This window comes from Pleurodeles waltl, chromosome 9, assembly GCF_031143425.1.
Source record: "Pleurodeles waltl isolate 20211129_DDA chromosome 9, aPleWal1.hap1.20221129, whole genome shotgun sequence".
Taxonomy (NCBI): domain Eukaryota; kingdom Metazoa; phylum Chordata; class Amphibia; order Caudata; family Salamandridae; genus Pleurodeles; species Pleurodeles waltl.
The window spans coordinates 994,117,381-994,145,206 of NC_090448.1; the positions used below are offsets into that span (position 1 = coordinate 994,117,381).

The 27,826-nt window shown below is 44.7% G+C and overlaps 1 protein-coding gene across 12 annotated transcripts in view; it reads left to right on the forward strand.

Moving 5' to 3' along the window:
* Positions 1 to 27,826, forward strand: part of KTN1 (kinectin 1) — a 653,615-nt gene that overhangs the window by 60,735 nt on the left and 565,054 nt on the right. For all 12 annotated transcript variants that reach the window (XM_069208520.1, XM_069208523.1, XM_069208524.1 and 9 more), the window contains exons 2-3: positions 1,149 to 1,707; positions 25,207 to 25,359. In XM_069208520.1, the coding sequence (XP_069064621.1) occupies positions 1,191 to 1,707; positions 25,207 to 25,359 (670 nt within the window). In that variant the 5' untranslated portion in view covers positions 1,149 to 1,190. The remainder of the gene's footprint in view (positions 1 to 1,148; positions 1,708 to 25,206; positions 25,360 to 27,826) is intronic.

Consider the following 27,826-nt stretch of genomic DNA (forward strand, 5'->3'; position numbering starts at 1 on the left):
AATGCTGACGGTTCCCTTTCCTATGGTTCTCCAGGACCTACCTTCACGTTTGAAAACCAGGTCCATTTGTTTGTGCATGTGATCATGTAAATTACTCTTTAGTTAAAATTAGCTTTTATATTGTAACACAATGCCAAAACTTACATCTGGGAAAGTCATTTAAATGTCATGAATCATTATCTCTGAATTGCATTTGAAAGTAAACACTCGGTATCCCGCAAACACTGGGTTTTTGTCTGACGGTCAGTCATTTCAGATGATCTCACAGGAGAATTTTGAAGCCCATGATCCTCAAAATTGAGCAAGACACCCTGAGAAAGGACGCATCAGCCATTCGAAACACATTGTGTTCGTTGGGTGTCAAATTTATTTCCAATGTTGCTTCACTAAAGAACTTAATATTACATTATTTAAAAAAAAAAAAACATTTGGGGCAGAGTAATGTGCACTTTACTCGCGGCATGTAAATGATCAAATGAAATATAAATAAAGAGAATTTGATAAATCCACATCTATGAAACAGTGCTTTTTTGTGAGGGAATCTATTCAGACTTTCATTGGGGTAAATGCTAGCTGCTTGAAAAGGATACCTACGGCTTAAATACACTAGGCACTGAGATACGATAAGAATAGGTGTCAAACAATCAGAGCAGTATTTTGGATTCTCAGATGGTTTATATTGTAGCACAATGTTCTTTGCATTTCCTCACTCTGTCATGTTTTATAAAAACAAACACATGAATTGTAAAGTAAAATTTTACAAATTAATATCGGTCTGTTCTTTGATTTGTGAACGAAGACTGTATTTCTCATGCAAGGAAGTATTGAGGTTTATGAAGTTGGATAATTAAGCATGTTGCAAAAAAGGCAAATAAATTCTGTGAAGCATTAAGTCGCATACAGTGGTTTCTCTCTTGCATCTGACAATCTGTTTATTTCTTTGCAATTTCCATCAACACCTCAATACATGTCATCGATTGTTAAGGACCACATACTTACCATTACACAAAATTCCATTTTTTTTACAATTCCTGTTAATAATTCCATCTTGTAAAGTGATCAATTGAAGAGAAAACACTAATACAATGTAACTAACCATTTCATTAATTATTTTGGGGTTTTATTAACCCTATATTTTTTTCCTTTAGATACTTTGGAGGAACGACATCTACAACATCAAGAAAACAGCAATGGAGTTTTATGAGTCAACCTATTTTATAGTCCTTGTCCCTTCTGTGGTCATTACAGTCATCTTCCTCTTCTTTTGGCTCTTCATGAAAGAGACATCCTATGATGAAGTTTTGGCTAAGCAGAAAAAAGATTTGAAGATTCCACCAGCTAAGATCGATAAAAAGAGAACTGACAAGAGAAAGAGTAAGAGAAAAGAAGCCCACAATGGGAACCTTCACGAGTCAGACTCCGAAAGTGCAATGCCAGAGTTTGATTTGATGGATGCCCTCTCCATAGAGGAAGAACACTCTGTTCCTGTTACCTTGAGTACAGCAGAACATCCAAGCAGTATCAGAGAAAGAAAAAAGAAGGAAAAGAAACAGGCAAGACCTGTGCAGGAGCAGACAGCGGTCGGCGGATCCAAGTATACTGGCAAAAAAGTTGAATCGATTCCTGTTACAAAGCAGCCGACTCCACCCCTGGAAGCCACTGGAACCAAGAAAAAACCTGGGCAAAAGAAGCAGACACAGAGCAGAGGTATTTTTAATGTGGAATTCAGAAACATGAATAACAATGCTAACATTGTGTCCACAATTCTCTTATTAAGAAACATTCTTGTATCAGAGTTTTTTCAAGTTCGAGTTTTGTCTCAGTGCAACTGAAGTTTACAGAGATAGAATTGGCTCTGAAACCCAAGTGAAATGCTTAGCTAATTGCCTTGCTGTTTACAGGATATTGTCTAGTACAGTAATGATAACTGACTTATTTCCAATACAATGTATTTATCTAGGTGAGATCTGTTTCACATTTTACAGATAAAGAGGGTAGGGTACTTTTATTTAGTACTTTTTTCCCCGCATGGTGCAAATGTTCTATATCATGTGTACCCTTGCCCTGTTCGACCTTGTTTTCGTTGCCTACACTTAATGACTGTCCAGCCTTACAATCATGGACTTCCCTGGCAACTATTCAGTATTGTCTGTTAACCAGTTGCTTTTAATGTGCTTTTATGGAGTTGGTGGCCTCAGTTCTTCCACTCTGTTGTTTTGTAGCCTAGAGAATATTTACTTTTCTGCCGACCCCATCTTTGACGTTCACCTTACCACTTCCTTTTAGGAGATGTTGCTGTCCATATTGAATTTTTGTGATCAAAACTAGTTTCTTACCTTGAAGAAGCTCAGAGTACTGACAGCTGTACAGGAAAGTAACAGATGTGGACCTTCAGGACTTTTATGTACATGGCCCATCCTAAAACATGCAAAAAATGTACCCCTGGTTCATAGTGGTAAACCATCACTACCAGGGCGTGACACCACCATTTTCATCTCAATGTTGTTTCTGGGATGTTTGCATATAGCATGGTGCCTGAGGCAGTCGTGCCTGTGTCAGCAGAAGGTTCACAGAGACCCAGGAATATTTAATTTGGACATCCAGTCTGGGTGCTGTGTACATGTTGGTACTAACACTAGATCAGTGAACTACCCAGGCTTAAGTATTTAGCTTATAGGCATAGTCCTGACCTCGAACCTACTAGTGATGAGATCCAGTTGCTAATGGTCAGCACATTAATAAAGGACAGCTAAATAGTACGAGTATTAAAATGTAATCCAGTCACATGTTCTGAACTCTTTTTGCTGTTTGAAAACTAGATCCCAGGTACCACTTATAGCAGCCAAAGGGATTTGAAAAAAGCACAGCCTGATACAGTATGGAAATGTTTGAGGAACATAGAGGGTTACGTTTTTGTATAAAACATTCTACGTATTCATCCCAAATCATGTTTATAATGCCTTTGAAAGGCCCACACTATCCTCATCCCATACCTTTTTAGGCCCATGTGTAAGAGTGCTAAATGCAGTTATGATTAACTTGGGTCTTTTAAACGTGGCTGTATCTGGGTGTGTTTGACTTGCTCTGCAACATTATTTCTCAAAGAATATCAACTCCTTACTTTGCAAGTGCAAGCTTTAAATGTAACTACAATTGTGTGTTTGTTGATGGATGATCAAAAAGTGACCAGTCTGTACGAAGCATTTTGTGCTTAGTCAAATCTTGATTGTGCTAAATCAAGTCCTCATCGCCCCGTTATTTAAAAATGGCAGAGAATTTGCTTGTATCACTGTATTAGAGAGTCCTGCTGGACTGTGCAAACAAATATTTAACTATAGGCTCAAGTAATTGTTCACTTGTGCTTTGTTTGTCTGCTGAGATCCAGGTTTTGTTGATATTGTGCTATAGAATGTGCAATGATCTTCAAGCTACCTTAACCCAAGAGAAGTGTGTCAAAACGGAGTCTTCTGTTCCACCCAGATCCAACATACTTATTGACCCAAATACTGACAGTGAATTGCAATACCTGACTTCTGGGAAGGGTACGGTGCAGGCTATTTCCCCTAGGGAACTAGTTCCACAATTAGCAGTTAACCATGATTCTAGGATTGATATTACTGAGATGAGGTATTCTAAAGAAGAGCAGTCAAAAAGCATTAAACTTGTGTCTTGTGTTGCGGAGATACGTAGTATGCTTCCAGAAGTTGATTGGAGGCAGTTTGCGGCTCATGACATTTGTCTGGTGCAAGAGACGTGGAGTACGACCCCCTTTATAGGACTGAGTATTTGTCTTGTTGCTCTAATGCATTTAGTTAGGTAGAGGAAGACTGTCGGGGGGGCTAGCAATTTGGATTATGGTAATGCGCCAATGTGCTGTTTCCCTTGTAACTACAGGTTCGCCTGATCTTCTGGCAGTTAGTCTGAAGCTCCCATCAGATACTGCCCCTTACATCTTTAATGTTTATAATTGCATGGAGGGGCATGCATCCGACACTAGAATTTTAACAGCACTTGAGTCGATTTATGTTTGAGCTCCCTGGTGACCCTACTGTATAGTAGCTGGGGACTTTAATACAACAATGGGTCCCCTAGTAGCATGCAGGCCATGGCATTGACACTCAATTATGACATTAGAGACTGTAGAGCAAGACTCCCAATGGCAGATCCCTCAAATCGATATTCCCTTTGTAAAGTGGTCAGCTCATGCAGCCCAAGCCATGGCATTGACACTCCTCAATTATGACCTTAGAGCAGCCAATGGGAGGACTCCATCTTACAGGGATAGCAAATGCACCTATAACAGAGTACGGCATGCTAGCAGAATCCATTTTTTTTTTTAATCAAGACTTTGGCCGTTTGTAAAGGATATGGTAGTCCTGGAACATAAAGACAGTAACCATAATGCACCGTCTTTTAAGTTGGAGGGTAGTATAGCACTTAAGCCTTCAAGCATAGTTTGATCTGACCTTGGGGAATTTAACAATTTCCAACAATGGTAAAAACTTTAGATGGGACTGGGTCATCTGATAGAGACTTCTAGTCACAGATTCCTTACCTTTGATTTTCCCCCAGGTGTCAGACTGGATGTGTAGAATTTTCTGAGCAGTACCCCTGCGTGCCATTAGTTGGCATCGATCAGCTCCGTGTCCGGCGACAGATATGACTTTGTGGATCCTATATATGCACCACTCTTTGTGTCTTGACGTCCGTGCGGATCTGCCCTATCTGGCGCAGAAAAAAAAGAAGACAGCTACCCCTCAGTCATTTTTTGACCTTGGTACCGAGGGGGTACCCATGGATCCAGTCCCAGATCTTGACCGACTTTGGTAGTACCACTCAGACCTTCTCTGACGCTGACAAACACGGCGCTGCCCGCACCCACAGGCGGTGCCATATTCATTCTTATTGTTGACACCAACTCCGAGCTGAATGGGCGTCATATGCCTCCGACGCCGGCAGGAGCCTTGCCTCCTTTGTCGGATTCTGAGCCCCTTTCTCATTGTCTGGGTGAAGGTGAGGAATGGGAGGGGTTGTGGACCCTTAAGAATACCAGCTCCAAGACGCTATGGACTGGCATTCAGACTTTGGTGAGGTCAGCGGACTGGATACTTAACTAGAAACTGGCATGCTTTCTCCCCCTACCGTGGCTATGGAGGAGGGAGCTTCCTATTCGATTGTGGTGAGAAGAGCAGCTGATGTCTGGTACCTCGAGGTGCCTTTGGTGGCTAACCTCCTGACCGGGGTCCTTCAACCTGGAGCTTCCTCATCAGATCCTGTGCTTCCCTTTAATAACGCCCTCATAGATATCCTACTGGGTACCTGGTCCAGACCCATCACAGGGGCTCCTATGAACAGGACAATTGCCTGCTGCTTTCGCCCCGCTCCAGGGGACATAAGTTTTCTGATGCAACACCTCACCCCTGAGAGCCGATTATCAACTTCCCAGGGGCGCGTTCGCTTCCGCACCCCGACAGGTAATCTAAAAGGTTGGGCACACTTGAAAAGAAGATATTTTTCTTTCACCAGCCTAGCATTGCGGACTGTTACTCCCATATACTGTGTAATACGGTTGCGCAAGTGCTGCCACAGGTCCGGGGGGAGGCATGGCTGTACTCTTGCAGGCAATTGCCGATGGGAAAGTCGCAGCAAAGTTCACTATCCATTGTGGACTGGACACGACTGGCTCGCTAGGCAAAGCGGTTTCATCATCAGTGGCCCTGGGGCACCAATACTGGCTTTTGGATGTCCAGGTGACTTTGATGGCACCCTTCTCTTTGGAGACTAGGTGGACTCCGCGCTTAAGGATTCTCGTGCTACTGTCAGGTCTTTGGGCCTCACAGCAGCCCCTCGTCTGCCTTTTGCTCCTTTCCTTCAACCTTGCCCATTCCCGGCCAGCCACCATGCTGTGCATGCTGCCCAGCATCTGTGTGGCAGAGGGTGTGGGATCCACCGACCTGACCAGTCCGCCACCCCATCCCCCTCCCCCTCCAGCAACTTCGAAGCCTTCCTAGTCTGACTCCCCATCAGGGGCTAATCGGTGGCAAGATCCTGCCATCACCTGCTCCGCTGGCAATCCATCACGTCATACAGATGGGTTTTGCAGATAGTCCGAAGAGGCTACTTCCTCCTCTTCGTGGCTACCCCTCCATTCATGCCATGACCGGATGATGGAGGACCACTTATCCCTTCTCTTTGAGAAAGTTACAGCTCTCTTGGCCATTGGAGCCTTAAAGAGGGTCTCTGTGCCAGAAGTAGGTTGTGGTTGCTATTCCTGCTACATTCTGGTACCCAAAAAAGGACAAGGACCTTTGCCCTATACTAGACCTTCGATCCCTCAATCTCTTCCTCAAGAAGAAGTTCAGTATGCTCACTCTGGCTCAGGTTTTATTTCCCATGGACCCAGGAGTCTGGATGGTAGTGTTGGACTTGCAGCACGCTTATTTGCATATTCCTGTCCTGCCTGCCCACAGTCATTACTTGTGGTTCACGGTGGGCCACGAGCACTTTCAGTTAACCGTGCTTCCTTTTGTCTTTACCAGCGTTCCCTGGGTGTTCACCAAGGTGATGGCAGTGGTCGCAGCCCATCTGCGCAGAATAGGGGTTTCAGTCTCCCCTATCTCGATGACTGGCTGTTAAAGGTGGGCTCGCCCTAGGCTGTCGTCTCCCACCTCCAGACTACGACAGACCCACTGCATTTGCTGGGGTTCCCCATAAATGTGCCGAAGTTGCACCAAACTCCCTCTCAGATGCTTCTGTGCATCAGAGCTGTTCTGGACACACAGCAGTTTTGGACTTATGCTCCAAAGTGGCGAGTCTAGGATATGCAGGCTATGATACTGATGTTTCAGCCTCTATCCTAGGTCTCAGTGAGAACGACTCTGAGGCTGCTGGGCCTCATGGCCTCCTGCATCCTGCTTGTGACACATGCCAGATGGCACATTCAGGTTCTGCAGGGGGACCTGAAGTTCCAAAGGGTGCAGCATCAGGGGAATCTCTCCAACAAATTCCAGATCTCGGAGGGAACTGCACAAGATCTGCAGTGGTGGTTAATGACCTGTGATTTGTTTAGGGGCAGATCTCTCTCCCTTCCCTAACCAGATCTGACAGTAGTGACAGATGCATCACTCCAGGGATAGGATGGCCATCTGGGAGAGATGGTGATCAGAGGCATCTTGTCTCTGGCGAAGCCAGAATCCACATCAACCTGTTGGAGCTCCATGCGATCCGACTAGCATTGAAGGCATTTCTTCCCTCCGTCAGGGGGAAGTTGGTGCAGGTGTTTAGGAACAACACCACCTCCATGTGGTATTGCAACAAACAGGGCGGGGCAGGCCTTGACCCTTTGTCAAGATGCCCCTTACCTCTGGACGTGGCTGGAACAGCAGGGCATATCCCTGGTGGTTCAACATCTGGCAGACAAACTCAGGCAAATATGTCTACCCGATCACAAATAGTGTCTCCATTTGGAGGTGGCACAAGGTCTCTTTTAGCAGTGGGAAGAGCCTTGGTTGGATCCGTTTGCCTCTGCAGAGAACACACAAGGTTGCACTTTGGAGTTTCCATGCAGCAATTGCTTGGAGACGCTTTTTGTCTTGAGTGGAACCTGGGCCACCTCTTTGCCTTTCTGCCCATACCACTTCTGCCCAGAGTTCTCAAGAAGGACTGGGCCCAAGTAATCCTTGTAGCTTCGGACTGGGCTTGGAGAGTATGGTATCCCGAGCTGTTGAGCATGTCCATCGATCCTCCGATCAGACTGCCCCTTCGGGAGATCTTCTGGCACAGCCGCAGCGGCCGGTTCTGCACTCAAACCTGTCGACTCTTGCGTGGAGATTGAGCGGTGGCAGTTGCCAGCTTTTGACCTTCTGCCTGAAGTCTAACGTAATCTTGACAACCAGGCGTCCCTCCACCAAAACGGTATACCCCTGTCGCTGGAAGAAATTTGTGGCATGGTGCGCAGACAAATCTCTCTTCCTCTATCTGTGAGATCCTGTTTGTCCTTTCTCTGGCTCAGCAGGGCTCTGTTATGAGCACTCTCAAAGGGTATTTGTCTATTTCTGTATTTTTGAGGTTGCCTGATCAGCCTTTTTTGTTTAAGTCTCCTATTGTTAATAGGTTCCTTAAATGCCTTGTACATCTCTTTCCTCCATCCCCGTTCTTTATTTCCCAATGGGATTTGAATTTTGGTTTTGACCTATCTGATGTACTCTACTTCCAAGCCTCTCCACAATTGTCCTCTGAGGCTTCTTAATTTGAAAATAGCCTTCCTTGTTTCCATTACATTCGCCCGCAGGGTGAGTGAGCTGTAGCCATTGTCATCTAAGCTGCCCTACCTTTCCGTCTATCCTGACAAGTGGTGCTTCGCAATAGAGCCTCCTTTCTGCCAAAAGTGGTTTTGCCTTTTCATGTAGGCAAATCCATCACCTTGCCTACTTTTTATGCACCCCCCACATCCTTCTAACGAATAGGAGAGACTCTTTTGCCTGGCCCGAAAAAAGACTGTTGCCGTTCTACCTTGATTGTAGAGAGTTCCGGGTGGATGATCAACTCTTTGTTGGTTACGTCAGTGCGAAGAAAGTTCGGGCAGTGCAGAAGTGGACCATCTCCAGATGGGTTGTACTGTGCATTAAGATCTGCTATGCAATGGCCAAAAAGCAACCAAGTGAAGGTTTGCGTGCTCATTCGACCCGAGCTAAAGCTGCGACCACCGTGTTAGCACATGGAGTTGCAGTCTTTGACATCTGTTAGACGCCAACAGCGGCATCTCTGCACACATTTAGCAAACACTACTGCCTGGACAGTCGGGACCTTAGAGATGGGCACTTTGACCATTTGGTCCTGCAGGACTTTCCAGTATGAATTTGGTTCCTAGATCCACCTCCGGGGATGGTATTGCTTGTGTATCTATTCTGTGGTAAGGAATCTGCAACTAGAAGTCTATCAGATTAACTAATTACTTTCCTTCGGTTACGTCTTAACTGTAAGAGACAGTATCTATTTGCAGCATCTTTACCAACCTACCCATCCTCCCCAGTCTGCAAACTGATTTCTAGGGACAGGGACTCCTTCTTAAGGGCCTTGGTTTTGACACACCAGTAGTCCGTGTTCTTGGCTCTGCACTTCTGGTGTGGAAAGTCATGACAAAAACTGACGTCAGCACGCCGGGGTGGTGCCTATATAGGACCCGCAACGTTATACCTGCACGGATCCGCTGGACGTAGAGCCGATCAACACCACATCAGGGCTCGAAAAATCCAGTCAACCACTTGCATTGGCGAGTCTTATTTGATCAGGTCAAACTATTTTTAATACTTACTGGTCCCTTCTGGCGAGTTGACACTGAATAGGTGCTCTGTTCAGTTGAAAAGTGGAGGGACAATAAAAGATGCCTTTAAATCTTGTTCTTATGTCACATTTGTTCTGTGTTTATAGACAGAGGTCAAAAGTCAGTTTTTCTTACAATTAATTTTCCTTCTTACAGCAGAGTTCCAGGACTTTGTAAGGTGAACTGTGACCAGCTGCTTAGAATGTAAAATAAAAGGATATAGGGTGCCAGGTTTGTCCTAATATTCAACATTTAAATTACTAAGTCAACTGTGCAAACATTTGAAAATATATTTCAGTAGTTGTGAAAGCCCATTTTTCTATTTCTGTGTGATGAAAAAATATTTTAATAGGATGAAAACAAATCAGAATACTTTACATGTTGCTGTGCAAAGGATATGATTTTTGAAACCCAATGTTCACAGATTGTTAATACACTATTTTTTTTATCAGCAAAGCTGCAAGTTAGTGTAGAGAGGTTTTTGGACATTTCTTGGAAAGTTACTGTGTGTAGATGACGATATGTTACCATATCATGGTTTAGTGATATATTTATTAAAATTGAGTGTTTCAACAAATTGAGAAACACTCCTGCCCTGATGGCACTGTTGTTACTAAACAAAAAGAGGTCCTAGGTTATGTGAGCTAGACCTTATGGGTATGTGGGCTAGGTTCTTGTGATGCATGCAGAAAACTTTAGTCTACTTAATCAACAAAATAGTTTTTTTTTGTACTGCAGAAATGCTGAGCTCACATTTTGAAGGTGCAATCATATGTGAAAATTAGGAAAAAAGGCGACTGTAAACTATTTGCCTAGGATCACATAATTTGAGACCCGTTTATGGGTCAAGTACCTTACAGTTAGGCTGTGTAGATTATTTAAGTTGCTCAACCTGCAGGTCTAGTAACATTTTTATGATTTTTCGAGCCCTGCGCATAACGGCGCACCGGGGCACTGGTCAGAAAAGTCTCCGGATCCAGTGTGGCGTCTCAGGAAAATTCAAAGGTAGGGAATCTGTAACTAGAATGTCTCTACCAGATAATGTGTCACCGAAGATAAGTAACTTGTTTGTAAAGAATCCAGATGTGCTGGAGGGATTCTTAAATAAGGTTCCGGAGGTAGTAGTGAATGTAGTTGCTGCAGCATTGGAAGCTCCACACAGGTTTTTACAGGAGGAACACGCTCCACTTTATTACCACATTAGGGAATCATTAGCACCCAAGAAACAAGCTAAGAACCCTACTCGCAAGACGGTGGCCTGGTATAGCAAAACTTGTAGGGAAGCCAAAGCCAATCTTCTGAAAGCAGCCAAGGCAAATTGTAGACTCGTTGGTGAAGTGTAGGTTGCTCTGCAGAAGTGAATTGGCAAAGGTGAAGAGTATGGGAGAGTTCCCTGTGGTCAAAATGTCGCATTTATAAAGACAATAAATCTTTCTGTAAAACTGCTGCAGTGTGTACTAAAGGGAGCGGAAAGGAACCTAAACATTTGTGTACAACCTGCTTAGTGGGTCACCTATTTTAGCAGCGTTTACACAGATGGCAAGGGTGATGCAAGAAATTATTCAGCTTTGCCTGTAGATCAGGAAAATATAATTTGTAGCAATCCTAACAAGATGGAACTTGGATTAAATGGAACATTTTGTAGCCACTAAAGCCTGCCTTGCAGCAAGAGCCTCAGGGCCGGACAAGATTCTTAATGAGTTGTACTTGTCCAACATTGAAATGTGGGGATCATATATTAATCTGTTGTCTAATGCCATCTTGTCCGGCATGGAGATTCCGTCTTCATGGAAGTTGGCGGAGATAATTCCAATCTTTAGAGAAGGTCAACACAATTATCAAGGCAACTATAGGCTCATTAGCCTGACTGGCGCTGTACAGAATTTTTTTTTGTAAGCAAGTGCTTGCCAACCTACAGTAGTGGATAGAGGACCAGACAGTTGTATCCAAATCCAGACGGGCTTTAGGAGTACAGTAAATACCATAGACCAGGTCTTAAACTTCACAAGTGTCTTTTGAAAAACATCATTAATTGGCAGGGGCAAACTTTGTTGCCTTTGCCTTATGAGCGGCGGTTGACCTGGTCTCTAGAGAGAAGCTATGGAAGGTCTGAGAGGAAATAGGCATTCCTGGTAACCTCTTGAAAATATTGCAACTGCTCCACTCGGATAAAAAAAGGCAGGTGAGGAGGGGTGAACAGGGTCAACTAAGAGAGCCCTTTAGAATAAAGTGAGTAAGACAGGGTTGCTTTTGGACCCTAAGCTCTTATCATTATAGATCAATGGGGTGGTAAAACATTTGGACAAGGATGGCTGTGACTCGCTAAAAGTGGGTGGGCAGAGGGTCCCAGCCTGTCTCTATGCAGATGACACATTCTTACTTTCAAAGTCACCTCGAGTCCTCCAGCAGCTTTTAAATGACTTCAATTTGTTTTTCCTTGATTGGGGCTTGGAATTGAGTATCTCGAAGTCCAAGTTCATGATTTTTAGTTCTGCTGGGTAAAAGTGTTAATATGCAAATGGTTTTGGATAGCAGGCCTATATAACTGGTTCTCTATTTTGACTATCTTGGTGTAAAGATTATGCCTCACTTAAACTGGGTCTTGCAAATGCAGAAATCACACTTTGTTCTAATTCAGGGCATACCTACTATAACTAAAATTCACAGACACACATTCTCTAGGAGTGCTGCACCTGCCCTAGAAATCTACATCATCAAAGTCTTAGGTACAGCCTTATATGGTTGTGAGATGTGCGGATATCCATATTCTGTCTGTGAATGAAAATACAGATTAGATCACACTTGGGCCTCCCTGCACGCACACCTGTGGTCCCATTAGGCCCTGATCTAGTCCAAAGAAGCATCAAAGGGAAGGTGGAATGTAGAATGCTACTATACAGGTGTTGCCTGTGGTCATCAGCGGTAGTAGGCTCTTACTGCAGGGGCCTGAAGATCTGATGTCCCCTGTCTGTGTGCAAAATTTCATGGTTGAGCTTAATAAAACATCTTTTGGCGAGGTTGGGGTATTTGTGGAAGCCTCCAGAAGATATGGGTGCCATTGCGAAATCCAATATAAAACAAATTTAGTGTGAGTACACTACCATCCAACAAGCTATATCCTGCAGATTCTCTCGGACAAGGGTTTTTATGGATGTGAAACCATTCCTGTTGTATGAGGGTACCCTTGATGAAAACACCTGCACTTGGCAAGAATACTGTATAGCCAGTTCAGATAAAAGACAGTGCTGACCTTGTCATTTTGTAAATGCTGGTTGGGATCTGTACAAGAGGATATCTTTTGTCCCATTTGTGGTGAGGCCACTAAAAACGATCATGCATATCCTGTTTTTTTTTTTTTTTTTTTTTTCTTCTTCCCTGTCCAGCATACCGAAAGCAAAGGAAGAAGTGGGTAGATCTACTTTGTGGAAAACTAGTTACAGGTCAACATATTCAGGCTTATAGAATTCTCTATATGGATATAAGTAGATTTATGTTTTTTTTTCACTCTCTAGATTTTGTATTGTCAACTGAAGGCATTTGCTACGCTAGATCCAGAATAATACGTATGCCTGTACCTGGATAGTGGGCAAAGCTCTCTACTATTGACAAGAAGCCCTGTATGTCCTTCCACGGATGCAGAGTTAATTCTTTATTGCTATTTGCACATACATTTGACTGCAGAGTGTTTGTAAGGTAGTTATTGAGTTATTGTCCTCTTTTGTGGTTTAAATTTGTAGCTTTTTAGCCCTGTTTTATTAGTAATAAATAGACTTTTTAACTATGTAATATGTAGTAGATGTAATATGTAGTAGATGAAGAAGTTGATTGTTAATGTTTAATTCAACTTGCCTTACTGTAAAATGTCTTGGATATTTGTGAATTTTTAATCTTTTATCTAATCTGTACTTTTATGATCCTGGAGATCAAAATGAAGTTATTTTGATGATGATGGTATTGTGCTCCAGGCTAAATGATACGCTATTTTTCTTGCCCAGTTGTATCTCCAGGAAATCTTTTTTTATTTTTGTATATTTATCAAGGGCATCAAAAAAGCACTGCATTCTTATGGGGACTTAACAGCAAAACAGTATCATCATAGTTAGGCACCGCTATGTGCACCTGACCTACTTGAGTAGAAATGCCCCTACCTTGTCCAATACCTTCCTAATATCTGCTGCGTATAAATTAAACAGAGGTGCTAGCACACACCTATTTGAATCCTTTGTTAGTATAAACAAATATGTAGAATGCCCTACTTTTATTTGGACCCAAGTAGCTAAGTATTGGTCCATAATTGCAGAAAGCAAAGTCTGTAGTTTCCCCAGTAATGGAACTTGTAGGTTATAGTTGCCTGGTTCCATTAAATTTGCCTTTTTGAATAATGGGTGAAGGATGGTTCCCCTTTTATTGCACTGCAAAATGTAGTTTAATCAGTAAGAGTGGTAAAGGAAGATCAGGCTAACAGCAAAATGGTCAAAATATTACTTAAATAGACTGGCTTCGATACCATGAGAACTTGCTGCACCATGCAAAAGTGACACCCAGATAAGTTTCAAAATCATATGGAAACAAATTGCTACTCTTTGGAAACTGTTGATCTAGGTCATTGTCTTCATAAGGTAACCAAGAGAATAATACCACACTCTGTAGTGTGGTATTATTCTGTTTGTGGTGTCCTGGACTTACCTAGGCATTTTACATATTTCCTTGACTTCGGCCTAGATTACTCCACCTAGGATTGGATAACATCACTCATTCGATTTTGCTGCCTCCTTTCCATGAAAATTTAAGATCATGATTAGGTACCTGGAGCAGATATTATTTTTCAACATCTGTCACCCTGAGAACTTCCATGGTCTTGGCATATATTGCTCTGTATAGCAGAGGCGTATGGAGAAGCTGCCTGCAGTGACTTCTTTTGGGAGTTGGTCTCTGATTAATGGCTTGCGACCCATTTCCTGTCATAAACCTTTGATGCATGATATTGAGAAGGCATGCCCCCTTCAAAGCCTTTTAATCCATAGCGAGTTGCAAAGTGCACCTCTTGATCTTGAAAGTAAATTCTAACAGAAAAAGTACCTTCTGTACATTGCAACTTGACATTTTGCAGTCACAATGTTATATTTTTCTTGAAACACAAACTTTGTAACCACAAAAAGGTACTGTGCATCAAGAACTATATCTTTGTTCTCTTTGTAACTTATTCATGCGAATGACGATTCTCCAGGATTTTATGACAGATGGGTCTAGAGTTGATAGAAAACACAGACGTTAGCATTATTCATAACTCTTTATTGCTGTACCTCTGCGCAGCTGTTTAAAGAACAAAACATAACATCTTAGCAACCATAGAATAGGAATCCCCTTCTGGACACATATCAACTCAGCTGTCCAGTATTCTTCCTCTAAGGAGACTCCAATATTTAAATCCCCTTCCTCTATTTTGTGCACTCCTTTGATCTAGTTCTCAACTCCATTTTCGTTTTCATTCCGAATTTCTCTGTCACACCAACTATACTTTTGGGAACATAAGAACAATAAACCAATAATCCAAACCAAATACAATGATACCCAATAGTTTTATTTTGTCGAGTCAGTCATACAACTTTATCTGGTCATAAAAAGACCACAAACCATACAATAATTTACAAATCTTCCAAACCTCATAATCCATGCCCTATGGGACCAATTTCTTAACAATAAATGAAACCGCATTAAAATACACAAAGTTTAAAAAAAAAAAAAAAAAAAAAAAAGTAACACTTTACTTTGTTGGGCAGCCAAATATAAAAGTATTTCACACAATTCATAAGCCAATACAATTCATGCTTAGGTTATCCCCAATAACATAACCTGTACCCCTTAAAAACAGTGTCCTGGTAGGGGACAAAACATCATTAAAGTGCATGGCGTGTGAATTAAACTAGCCTGACATAGCACAGAATGAAAATACAGTAAATAAGTAACCAACAGAAATACAAAACATGCAAGTGCATGACATTTGAAGTCAGTCTAGCCTTGCATAGTACTTAAAATATCTAGAATAAAAAGGTGACAGACAATAATAAAGTGTCTCATACAACTGGCCAGTTATACTGTGTTGTACCTCCAGCTACAAAGCCAGTTCCAGTGGTACATTTAAGGTAAGGGCCCAAAGTTACTAAATTGTCCGTTCCCCTCATCATCCAACTTTATTAACTTCAAAGATGATCCTAAAAAACGGGCAACAGCATAAGTTACTCAGACATATGGGAGTACCTGAAGAAATCTGAGAGCAGAAGGCTTGACCTGGACAAAATTCAGGGATAACAAAAAGGTCTTATGGGGAAGAATAATAGAAGCCACAGAAGAACAAAATGAAGAAGATCCTGGGAAGAGAAATTATAACATGTACAGACACCAATCTGTCTGTACCCCCATGTTGGACCGTAGTAAGGTGAACAACAGATGTATTTGGTTGAACCAGATTCTGGGGAGAAGAAATCAGCGGTGACTATTATTTACATAAAGCAGATGGGGTTCAATAACAAACCCTGTTAAAATCTGTGCCTGGGCACACACTAGAGGTTCCTCAAGTTCATGACCCTCTCCTGTTGCCACCCGCCATAATATAGAAAATTGTCTGTGTCAAAGGGATATAGGGGGTCATTACGACTGCAAAACTGCACCCGTCGCACCCTTTCCACTCCGCCGGCTCCATTCGCAGCCGGCATCCTTGTGGAAGGGGGTTTCCCGCTGGGCTGGCGGGCGGCCTTCTGGCGGTCGCCCGCCAGCCCAGCGGGAAACTCAGAATTACTGAGGCGGTCTTTTGACCGCACAGCGGTATTCTGACGACGGCCTCCGCCGCCTGCCAAAGTCAGAATGAGGCCCATAGTCCTTCACAGGCCATCTTCTCATTTTGGAAAAGGTATACCTTACATACAGTAACCATTTAATTGACCTCTACCCATGAAGCTGCATACCGTCCATGATTATCTCTCTGTTAAAGTGACTTTCAGGACGTGCCTAGATAGAGAGCCACCTGAGCTAGAGGCACAATGCAATGAGGTTTGAAAGATAGGGCAAATCCAGCTCCTTGTGGACCATAAATGCAGGGGTAGATACCTGGACCGCCAGAAGGCATCTACAGAAGCCACTCTCCTCCATTGGGAGCTTTGAAGTGTCTTTGGATCCCCAAACATCACTGCCTTACATGGCTGCAGAGACCTATTTATGATATATCTAGTTCAATGAGCCCAATGGTTTACTACCAATTCTAGAGGAAAAGGAATAGAAAGCCCCTATGGAGCGAGACAGAGACAGTCTTTTAGATTTCCTCACTGGACCTCATGAGGAGCGGTTATCAAAATCCACACCTAAATATATGAACGTTTGAACCTTAGTTAGCTTGTGGTCCTGGACCTGAAAAGATCTATAATTAGGGACTTATTTATATTTTGGCAGAGGGGAATAATGCGTCCAAACGGGATGGATATTTCATCCGCCGTATTATGATCCTTTGTATCCTATGGAGCTCATGATGCAGCAGACGGAATACTCCATCACAAATGTGACGGATATGCCATCTGCTGAGTTCAAAATCAGGCCCTTGATCCCCCTTGGGCCCAAACCATCACCTGGAATTTACAGTGGTTGGTGGAGAGATCAAGACTAGTGATATAGGTGACAAAACCATCAAGCAGTGCTTGGAGGCACAAAGCAGTTCTCACAAACAAAATTGTGTCATCCACATATAACAGTGCGGGGATCAGATGACTACCAACTTGTGGACAATCCACCTGCTTATCTAATAACCTGGACCCTAGGTTGTTCACATATAAAGTGAACAAAAGTGGAGCCAATATGCATCCATGTCTGACTCCGCGCTTCAGAAAGAAGGCACTTTTACAGCACCCATCCACATTATACCGGATAACTGCCATCATGTCCCTGTGCAGCTCACTAAGAAAGGAGGCTTTCTGTCATTTTCTAGGTCAAATAAAGTAGGCCAAAGTTTGGACCTTTTTACCACCTTGTCAAATGCAGAGGACAGGTGTTGTAACTTTTATTTTATTAGTTAATTACCTATTATGTGTCCACATGTGTCGACATATTGTAGATCACTATTGTATGTAACTGTAATCCTTTTGATATCTTCCTCCGCCCCTCTCTCCTATTATGGTGCACCCAACTGTCCTGAAGTTCAAATTAGAATGCTGAAAAAAGGAGATTCTGTTAGTTGGCGGCGTAGAGCAAAGCGTGGAGATCATCTCTAATAAAGTTTGAATCTGAATTTACCCTATTGCATCCAGGTATTTTGTGGACGAGGAGGGGATAAATGCAACAAACAGGGACCCAGGTCTTGCCACAGTGTTCTCGTTAATTGATCAGAAACTATTTCAGCACTGGCCACTTGCCGCGGCACAGGGCGAAACCCGAACTGCAGGTCTGAAAGAATGGAACCTTCCCCTCCCCACAACATTGCCCTCTTCAGGGTGACCCTGCTCATCACCTTGACAACAGAGTTTATCAAAGAGAGAGGCCTATAGCAACTATGCAAATCTCTTGAGCCCTTCTTGTGTATAGGGATAATAATGGAATGATAATATGAATCGGGAAGACCCGTTGGTATTGCCAGGTGTAAACATGCAGGTTAAGATAGGTAGCCACAGTTCTGGTGTCGCCTTAAAGAGATCTACAGGAATCCTGTTGGGACCCAGGAGCCTTATGTGTAGTCATTTGACCTGTGGATAACTGGGTACACTCGCCTTGACCTTCACTGAGCAGGGCATTACAAATGGTCTCAAAATGATCTGTCCATTTTTCAGGGAAAGTATGCAATGATATGGTATCATTAAATATTGGGCTATTAACCACCTCACAGAATTTACAGCTGTCGGCCCTAGAAGAACGCTCGGTCAGTTCTTCCTAAGCTTCCTATCAGGGTGTCCTCTTTCTCTTATCTAGCACTTTCTTATATGCAGTTTGTCTATTAACAATTAAGCAGCGATCTTTAAGAATATCTTCTTAGACAGTGCCCAAGGACCTCGGTGAAGCATTTTTTTCATGGACCAGTCCTACAGTTCCAGAGACAATATCTGCTGTTCACTGTGAGGTTAACATTTTTACAATTTTACGTGCTCCTCTTCGGCCCCTCGGGTGATGCCGGTGGTCACGGCCCACCTTCTCACGTTTGGTATACATGTGCTCCTGTACCTCGATGACAAGCTACCCATGGTGGAATCACTGCAGTCAATCGTTGACCACCTTAGGGCAACAACCATCCTAATGACATCTTTGGCACTTTCCCCATGTAGAGGATTACTTTCAGTGGAGCTCTGCTAGACATGGTGGTGTTCAAGGCCTTTCCACTGCTGCAACAAATCTGGCATTTTTGAGATATGATCCTAAAGGTCTAAGGCTTCCTGGGCTCCTAACCTAGTGTATCCACCTTGCCCAATATGCTAGATGTCATATTTGGGTCCTGCAGTGTGACCTTAAGTTTCAGTGAGCCAAGCATTAGTGCTGCCTCTACAGAGGCACATGATGTTCTGCGGTGGCAGACACTCACCTGCAGCTGCACCTTTCTTTCCCACCCAGACTTCATTGTTGTGACAGATGCATTGCTACTGGGTTGGCAGGGTGACCTGAGGAGGTGGACATCAAGGGTCTCTAGCAGAGAGCCAGATCCATGTCAGTCTTTTGGACCTTTGGATGATCAATCTGTCTGAAAGCCTTCCTGCCTTCGGTCAAGGGGAAGCTGCTACAAGTCCTCTAGGGCAACACAGTCCCAGATCCAATGCCTGGGCCAGGAGGCCCAACTTCTCACCAGCAGAACACGTCTGGTAGCCAGCCATCTGGTGGATCGCTAACTGCCAGGGCAGATGAGGTGAGCAAACGTCAGCTGGTGGATCACAAGTGTCCTCTCCACCCCCAGGTGGGAGGAGGCATCCTTAATCAGTGGGGAATACCCGGGTTGGATATGTTTACCACTGGCAATAACACACAGTGTCATAACTATTGTGCATTGAAGTTTCGTTCAGAAATGTCACTGGGTGACACATTACAACTGCACAAACTATTGGCTTGTGGGAGCATTGCTGAAATAATCATCTGATAGACACTTCTAGTTGCAGATTCCTTATCTTTGAATTTCCCCAGGCGTCTGACTGGATCTGGAGATCTTTCTTCGAGCAGTACCTCTGTGTGCCATCAGGTGGTGTCGGTCGACTCCACGGGCGTTGTTGGAGTCGTGTTTGCTACGATGATGTTGCGGTCGTATGTAGGCGCCACCCCGGTGCGCTGATGTCAGTTCTTTTCTTTCCGCGCAGATCAGGAGAGAGCTACCTCAGTCATTTGTTTTTACTATGTTGACACTTTAGTTGAAGTTTTTTGACGAGTTTGTGGATGAGTCGGGGGATGTCCTGCAAGACTGGATTCAAGCCCTGTGAATCCTGTCACCGAATGATGTCTGTGACGTATCCGCACCTCGTGTGTCTTTGGTGCCTAGAGCACGATCACAACCTGAAGTGGTGCTCAGAGTGTCGGCCCATGATCCGAAAGCTTTGAGGGAGTGGTCCCTAATGCTATGACGGCCCGACACTCGACTCCGCAGCGCTCAGGGTCTCGTTCGAGGGGAAGGTCCCTAGACCGGCAGCGGAGTCAACACCACTCTTTGTCTTCGAAGTCATCGGGACATTCGGGTCACAAAAAGAAGTAGTCGAAGAAGGACAAGCATTCTTTGACTTCACCCCGTTGCTCAGACGATGCGGTGTGGGAAGAACATTGCCGCTAAAGGCGTCTGTCCTCTGAGCCTTCATCTGGTTCGGCTCCGCACTTCCCCGACTTCCCGGGAGTTGGAGCCACCCCTGCCCAGCTCTAGGAATTTTATGAGGCAATGTGCCTCATTTTTGGGCAGACCGACCCCCCCCTGTGGCTCTCTCTGGCACCGGTAGATTGGTGGGGACCCCCTCGGGTTCGAAGTCGTCAGTTTCAGCCACGGCTCCGGAGGGCCCCTCCGGATCCACTTGCGGATCAGTCCCGATGCCTGTCGTGCCACAGCGACCTTTCCCGGCATTGGGTCAGACGTCGACGCTCCGACGTCGGTTGGCCCCACAATTGTCAGACATCAGTTGATGCCGATTACGTTCTCTATGGGCTCTCCTGAGCTCAGGGTTGATCCAGACCCTTATGTTTGTGGGTATGGATCAGGGGAGAGAATGGAGGGGACGCTAGACCCTTTAGAATACCAGCTTGACCCCCAGATGGACTGGTTGCAGGATTTGGGTGATGCCAGTGGTCGAGACACCTCCCCTGACACTGGTATGCTCTCTCCGGCCACCGTGGCTACGGAGGAGGGTGCCTCTTATTCCATGGTGGTGAGAAGGGCGGCTGAGGTCCTGGACCTCGAGCTACCTTCTGTGGAGGTTAGGCCTAATATCTTAACCGACGTGCTTCAGCCGGGGTCTTCCCCTTCCAAGCCCCTTCTTCCCTTTAATGAAGCACTGACAGATGTCCTTTTGGGTACTTGATCCAGACCCAGCACAGGGGCTCCTGTGACTAGGATGATTTCCCGCTGCCTTCGGCCTGCGCCTTCAGACCTGAAATTCCTCACTCAACACCCCATGCCTGAGAGCCTTGTCATCCAGGCTTCTTCTTCCGGCGCATTCCCTGCCACACCCCCAGATAGGGAATCAAAATGACTGGACAATTTGGGGAAGAAGATGTTTCTTCCAATAGTCTAGCGCTGCGGATCCTGAACACTGCATGCCTTTTGGCCAGCTATTTCCATACTCTCTGGGATATGGTCGCGCAAGTGCTGCCTAGAGTTCCAGAGGAAGCCCGGACTATCCTTTCCCAAGCCGTAACAGATGGGAGGGAGGCAGCGAAGTTCATGATTCATTGTGGACTGGATACGACCGACTCTCTGAGCAGATCAGTTGGCATTGAGACGCCACGCCTGGCTGAACATCTGGCTTTTCAGGGGATGTCCAGCAACCCTTGTTGGACATGGCATTTGATGGCACACATCTCTTCGGAGACCAGGCGGACTCGGCGCTCAAGCGTTTTTAAGGATTCCCGAGCAATGGCCCGGTCCCCTAGCCTCACGCCTGCTTCTAGACCCCAGCAAGTCCGCCTTTCGTGGCTACGGAAGGGGCACCCAACGCGTCCTTTCCCCTGGCCATCGACCCGCGCATCCTGCACAGCCCCTGCGTGGATGTGGGATCCCACGCCCCCAGGGGATCAGTGAACCAGCGGGTCGCCAAGTCCACCCCGCTCCCTCCTCAGCCTCCAAACCTTCCTAGTCAGCGGGTACACCAGGAACCAGTTGGCGGCAGGATTTGCCATCACCTGCCCCAATGGCAATCCATTACCTTGGACAGGTTGGCCCTCCAAAATGCCCGAAGGGGCCACTCCCTCCTCTTCGAGACACCTCCTCCAGCTATGCCACCTTCATTCAATTGAATATCAGAGGATCATATGGCACTTCTCTGCAAGGAAGTCCAAGCCCTTTTGGCCAAAGGAGCTATAGAGAGGGTTCCATTGCCAGAAGTAGGTTGTGGTCGCTATGCCTGCTACTTTCGGGTGCCGAAAAAGGACAAAGGTCTTCGTCCTATATTAGATCTTTGGTCCCTCAACCTCTTCCTCAAAAAGGAGAAGTTCAAAATGGTAACATAGGACGGAAGCCAATCAGCCCTGGATCCCAGGGACTGGATGGTAGCGTTGGACTTAGACGCATTCTTCTATATTCCCGTCTTGCAGGCCCACACACGTTACCTACGATTCGTGGTAGGTCACGAGCACTTTCAGTTTACTGTGCTCCCCTTTGGCTTTACCAGTGCCCCTCTGGTGTTCACGAAAGTGATGGTAGTGGTGGCAGCTCATCTGCGCAGGTTAGGGGTTCCAGTCGTCCCCTATCTCGACGATTGGCTGTTGAAGGCGAACTTGCCTCAGTTGTCTCCCACCTTCAGACTATGGTGAACCTTTTGTATTCGCTGGGGTTCACTATCAACATGCCGAAGTCACACCTGACTCCTTCTCAGACGCTCCCTTTCATCTGAGCTGTTCTGAATACAGTGCAGTTTCGGGCATATCATCCCCAAAAAACGAGTCCAGGATATTTGGGCTATGATACTGATGTTTCAGCCTCTATCCTGGATTTCGGTGAGAATGACTGAGGCTGCTGGGCCTCATGGCCTCCTGCATCCTGCTAGTTCAAAAGGCCAGATGGCATATGTGGGCTCCGCAGTGGGAACTGAAGTTCCAGTGGGTGCAGCATCAGGGAAATCTCTCGGACAAGGTCCAGATCTCGAAAGGAACTGCGAGAGACCTGCAGTGGTGGTTAACGAATCAGGATTGGGTCATGGGCAGATCCCTCTCCTTTCCCCAACCAGATCTTAGTTGTGACAGATGCGTCACTCCTGGGATGGGGCAGCCACATGGGAGAGGTGGAGATCAGAGGTCTCTGGTCTTTGGTGGAAACTGGGCTCCATATCAATCATCTAGAGCTCAGAGTAATTCGACTAGCATTGAAAGCATTCCTTCCCTCTCTCAAGGGGACAGCAGTGCAGGTGTTCACAGACAACATCTCTGCCATGTGGTATTGCAACAAACCGGGTGGAGTGGGGTTGTGGACCCTTTGTCAAGAGGCTCTTCATCTCTGGACTTGGCTGGAACATCAGGGCATTTCCCTGGTGGTTTAACAGCTGGCGGGCTCCTTGAATGCCAGAGCGGATGAACTCAGCCGACAATGTGTGGTCGATCACGAATGGCTTCTCCATCCGGAGGTGGCGCAAGGAGAACCTTGGTTAGACTTGTTCGCCTCCGTAGAGAACGTGCAATGTCAGCAGTTTTGCGAGTTGGTGTTTCCAAGGCAGAACTCGCTCAGCTGCGCTTTTCGTCGCGGGTGGAATTGAGGCCTCTTGTATGCCTTTCCGCCCATACCACTTCTGCCCAGAGCTCTGAAGAAGATCAGGCAAGACCGGGCCCAAGTAATACTGGTGGCTCCGGACTGGGCACAAAAAGTCAGGTATCCCGAGCTGTTGAGCATGGCCATAGCTCCTCTGATCAGACTGCCCCCTTGGGAGGATCTTCTGTCGCAGCAGTAGGGGAGCGTCCTCCATCCCAACCTGTCCACCCTCCGCCTCCTTGCGTGGAGATTGAGCAGCGACAGTTGATGTCTTTTGACCTGCCACCCGAAGTCTAGAACGTTATCTTGGCAGCCAGATGTCCCTCAACCAAAACTGTATATGCCTGTTGTTGGAAGAAATTTGTGGCAGGGTGCATCAACATTTCTGTTGATTCTCTATCTGCTCCTCTTTCTCAAGTCCTTCTCTTTATTCTTTCGCTTGCCCAGCAGGGTTCCACCTTAGGCACTCTTAAGGAATATCTTTTTGCTATCTCTGCTTTCTTGAGGTTACCAGATCAGCCTTCCTTATTTAAATCTACTATAGTTGGAAGGTTTCTTAAAGGCCTCGCACATCTTTCCTCCTATCCCATTCATCATGTCCCAACGGGGTATAAACCTGGTATTAACATACCTTGTATATACCCTGGGTGGAGGCGCTTCACAGTTGCCCTTTTTGGCTGTTAACTATCTAGACTGTCTTTTTAGTTGCCATAACCTCTGCCCGCAGAGTAACTGAGCTCCAGGCTCTGTCATCTAAGCCACCTTTCCTGGCCTTATATCCTGACAAAGTGGTACTTTGCACAAGGGCTTCTTTCCTACCTAAAGTAGTGACACCTTTCCATGTCAGACAGTCTATCACCTTGCCTACCTTTTATGCAACCCGTAGCCCTCTCATGAACATGAGACTCCACCGTCTGTACCCAAAAAGAGCGTTGGCGTTCTACCTTGATCGTACCAAAAATTTCCGGGTGGACGATTAACTCTTTGTGGGATATGTGGCTGCAAAGAAGGGGAAGGTGGTGCAGAAGAGCACCATTTCATGATGGGTACTCTTATGCATCAAAATGTGCTACGCTGTGGCTACAAAGCAACATCCTGAAGGTTTGCGTGCTCACTCCACCAGAGCTACTGCTGCTACCACAGTGCTAGCACTGGGCGTTCCTGTCCTGGACATCTGTCAGGCAGCGACGTGGGCATCTCTGCACACTTTTACCAAACAGTACTACCTGGACAGTCCGGTCCGAAGGGATGGCTACTTTGGCTGTTCAGTCCTGCAGGACTTCTTGGTGTTTTCTTGGTTCGCAGCCCGCCACTGAGGATGGTATTACTCGGGTATCTATTCAAAGGTAAGGAATCTCCAACTAGAAGTCTCTATCAGATGTACAAGTTACTTACCTTCAGTAACAATATATCTGTTAGCGACATATTCTAGTTGCAGATTCCTTACCGACCCGCCCATCCTCCCCGCACTGCAAACTGATTTCTAGGGACAGGAACTTCTCCTTAAGGGCCCTAGTTTTGGCACACCACTCTGTGTTCTTCATGGCTCTGCGCTACTGGTGTGGAAAGTCGTGAAAAGAAACTGGCGTCAGCACTCCGGGGTGGTGCCTATGTACAACACGATGCCCGCGGAGTCAACCACCTCCACCTGACAGCGCGCAGAGGTACTGCTTGAAGAAAAATCTTTGGATCAAGTCTGATGCCTGGGGAAATTCAAAGGTAAGGAATCTGCAACTAGAATATGTCTCTACCAGATACATCGTTACAGACGGGAAGTAACTTGTACCTTAGATCTAATCTGATGCCTGGGGATATTCTTAAGATGATCAGTCTGTTGTCTGAATACACGCTAGAAAGAGCATTACTCAAGGTAAGTAACTTGTTGCTTCCCTAGTGTCTTTGATTACTCTGCTGTTAAACATGCAGTGATTGCCTGATATTTGTCTTCTGTTACAAAATGAATTGGTGCTCTAGTGTGCTTTTGTGTTTTTATTAGATGACTCTCCTCCTGCCCAAGATCTGAAAGTTGAACCATTTGTTCCTGTTACGAAAAAGCATGACTCTTTAGTCTTCACTATGGATACAAAACAACAAGAAACTGGAGCAGGCAAGAAAAAGAATGCTGTGAAGAAACAAAAAATTGAAAATGGTGAATTCGGTTTATTTTTAAAGAATTGTTATTGATATGCATTAAGGTATGAGCATGTTTTTGTAATGTGTAGTCCCTCCAGTACCCCTCTCCTCTGCCGTATCCCTTCATGCGTACATCAGTGAAGGCCCATTGTTTATTTTTGGGCATTTTCTTTGGCATTGATGCTTATGTGGAAAAGGTTAGAGAAATTTCTTTAGAATGTAAGCAACTTGCGTCACAAGCTAATATATTGCACAATATTTGTCCTGCCTTGAATTGCGAACTGATAATGACCCCACTGCAACTTGAATTATTTTCCAGTGACAGCAAGTAGTAGCTTTTTATTAACAAGCTATAAACCTGTAGGGGTTCAGTATATTTTCAGAAATTTTATAAACTCTATCTGAAAGCGATAGAGTGGGGTATGCACAACATTGTATTTGGAGCATTGTATTTTGTTTAATTTTAATAATGATCAAAATCTCTTGAACAAAAAAAGTAAAGATGAATATATCTAAAGTTACAAACACCTGATAATAATGGTTATGGAGAAATGTGATTACGAAACAAAGTCCATCTTAGTATCTGATGTCTTCCTGGTGCCACTCTTAAACACTGTGCTTTGTTCAAAACCGTTTAAGAAAGGGCAGACCTGTTTGATTCATGTGCTTGAAATATTCCTCATCATCAGAGTGGAAATCCTTCGTTATCTGTGTATAAACAGCAGTGTTCCCATACACTCAGTTAACGTTGCTTTAGCCAAGCACTTTGTTCACACTTTTCACCTTGTGATAAGAACCAAACTCTCTCTATTTAGGTTACGAGATCTTGATCATACTCCATTCAGAGGATTCCAGAGTTTAGATTTTGTACTACACGTCAAGAATGAGAATGTTTGCGAGGCAGCCTTTCCTTCAGACTTGCTGTTTTTACTTCAAATTACCTGTTACCTAGGGCTTGTTGGGTGTAAATTACCATCTCATCCTCAGCTGCTCAAAGTAAAGAATAATAATTTAGTCTCCGTGTTTCTGAGGGAAAGAGCCCAGAGTCAAAGAAGATTATATAATGGCTGATACACCATCAAAGGCCAATGACCTCCTCTTTCGGCTCTATCATTTATATGGAAATATTTGCCAAAGACCACAGGCTTATTGACTCTACTGCCTTTATCTTTTATGTTTTCCATTCTGCACAAGAACATTTCAGAGAAGACACAGATCGGTAAAAAGTGCCTCTTTGGCTGATGAGTCAAAGATTCCCTGCCATGCCTCTTTCAAAGTTGGCAAAGAAATGAAAATTGGATTTTGTGAATTCCAGTGAAAAGACATAAATCTCTTCCAAAGTGATTCTGTGTTCTTTATTTTCCATGTCCCCTGCTTTTGCAAGTAAGGAAGAGACCACTGTTTTGCTGGCAACATATGGGTGGAAGATGTAAGAAATCTAAGCCATAGAAAGTATTGACGTTGATCCCCTGCTATTGTGTAATAGTCACCTTGGTGCTAACTGCCGTTCAGATTGCCATTCACCTAGTCTGCTCTAGGGGACAATGCTACTGTCACAATAAGAAAGAAAATTGTGCAATGATGTAGTGCCTTTCCATGATAAGTTACCCGAAGACTCTCAAGACCTAGACAGTAGGTGGGAGAATGTACTCACTCTAATGACTTGATAGATGAGGCTTCAAGCACCTTCTGTCAGGTGGCTAAATGAGCTGTGATGAGGATGTGTTGATAGTTGCTCAGCACATTCTTTCCACCAGAACCCCAGTGGTGAACACTAAATGTGCCTTAGACAATGTATTCAAGATGCATATTGGTGAGAAGTTGCAGTATATTAGGGTGGTGCAGGGCACACAGCACACTATATGTACAGAAGATAGTCACATAGACAAATAGGCAGCTATCAGTAACAATCCTCCATATTTTTTTCATTGCACCATACAGCTTCAATTAATAAAACCCCATTTCAACAGCACCACATGGAAAGGGGATTCTAGTTGCAACAGAGACGTATAGATGAGCCTCATGTACTATGGAGCAGAATGAAGCCAGAAGCACCTGACTCCTAGTGGGAGTTGCTCCGTACTCAGACAAGCTGGTTGAGCACCTGGGCCCAGAAGTTGCTGATTTCAGTACCTTCGCCAGCACCAGTAGGTGATTCAATGCTGCGAGTGGCATTGCATTTGCGTGACCATGCCCAGGCCAGAAAATGAACTCTGAATGATTAAAAAGGGTCTGAAAAAAAGGAAAGTTCCAGCATACAAAGGAACATGGAACAAAAAACGTATTTGTTCTGAGCAAACGTAGCACTGAAAGCAATAATAGGATATACTGTTATATGTATCAAACTTAGAAGATCACAAATGAAAGGAGGACCTGACCTACAATTGGACACACTAGCCATACCAACATCAGTACACATTAGTTCCCTGTATGGCTTTCACTGGGTTGTACTCCTGTGCACAACTAGAAAAGCACACCTAATA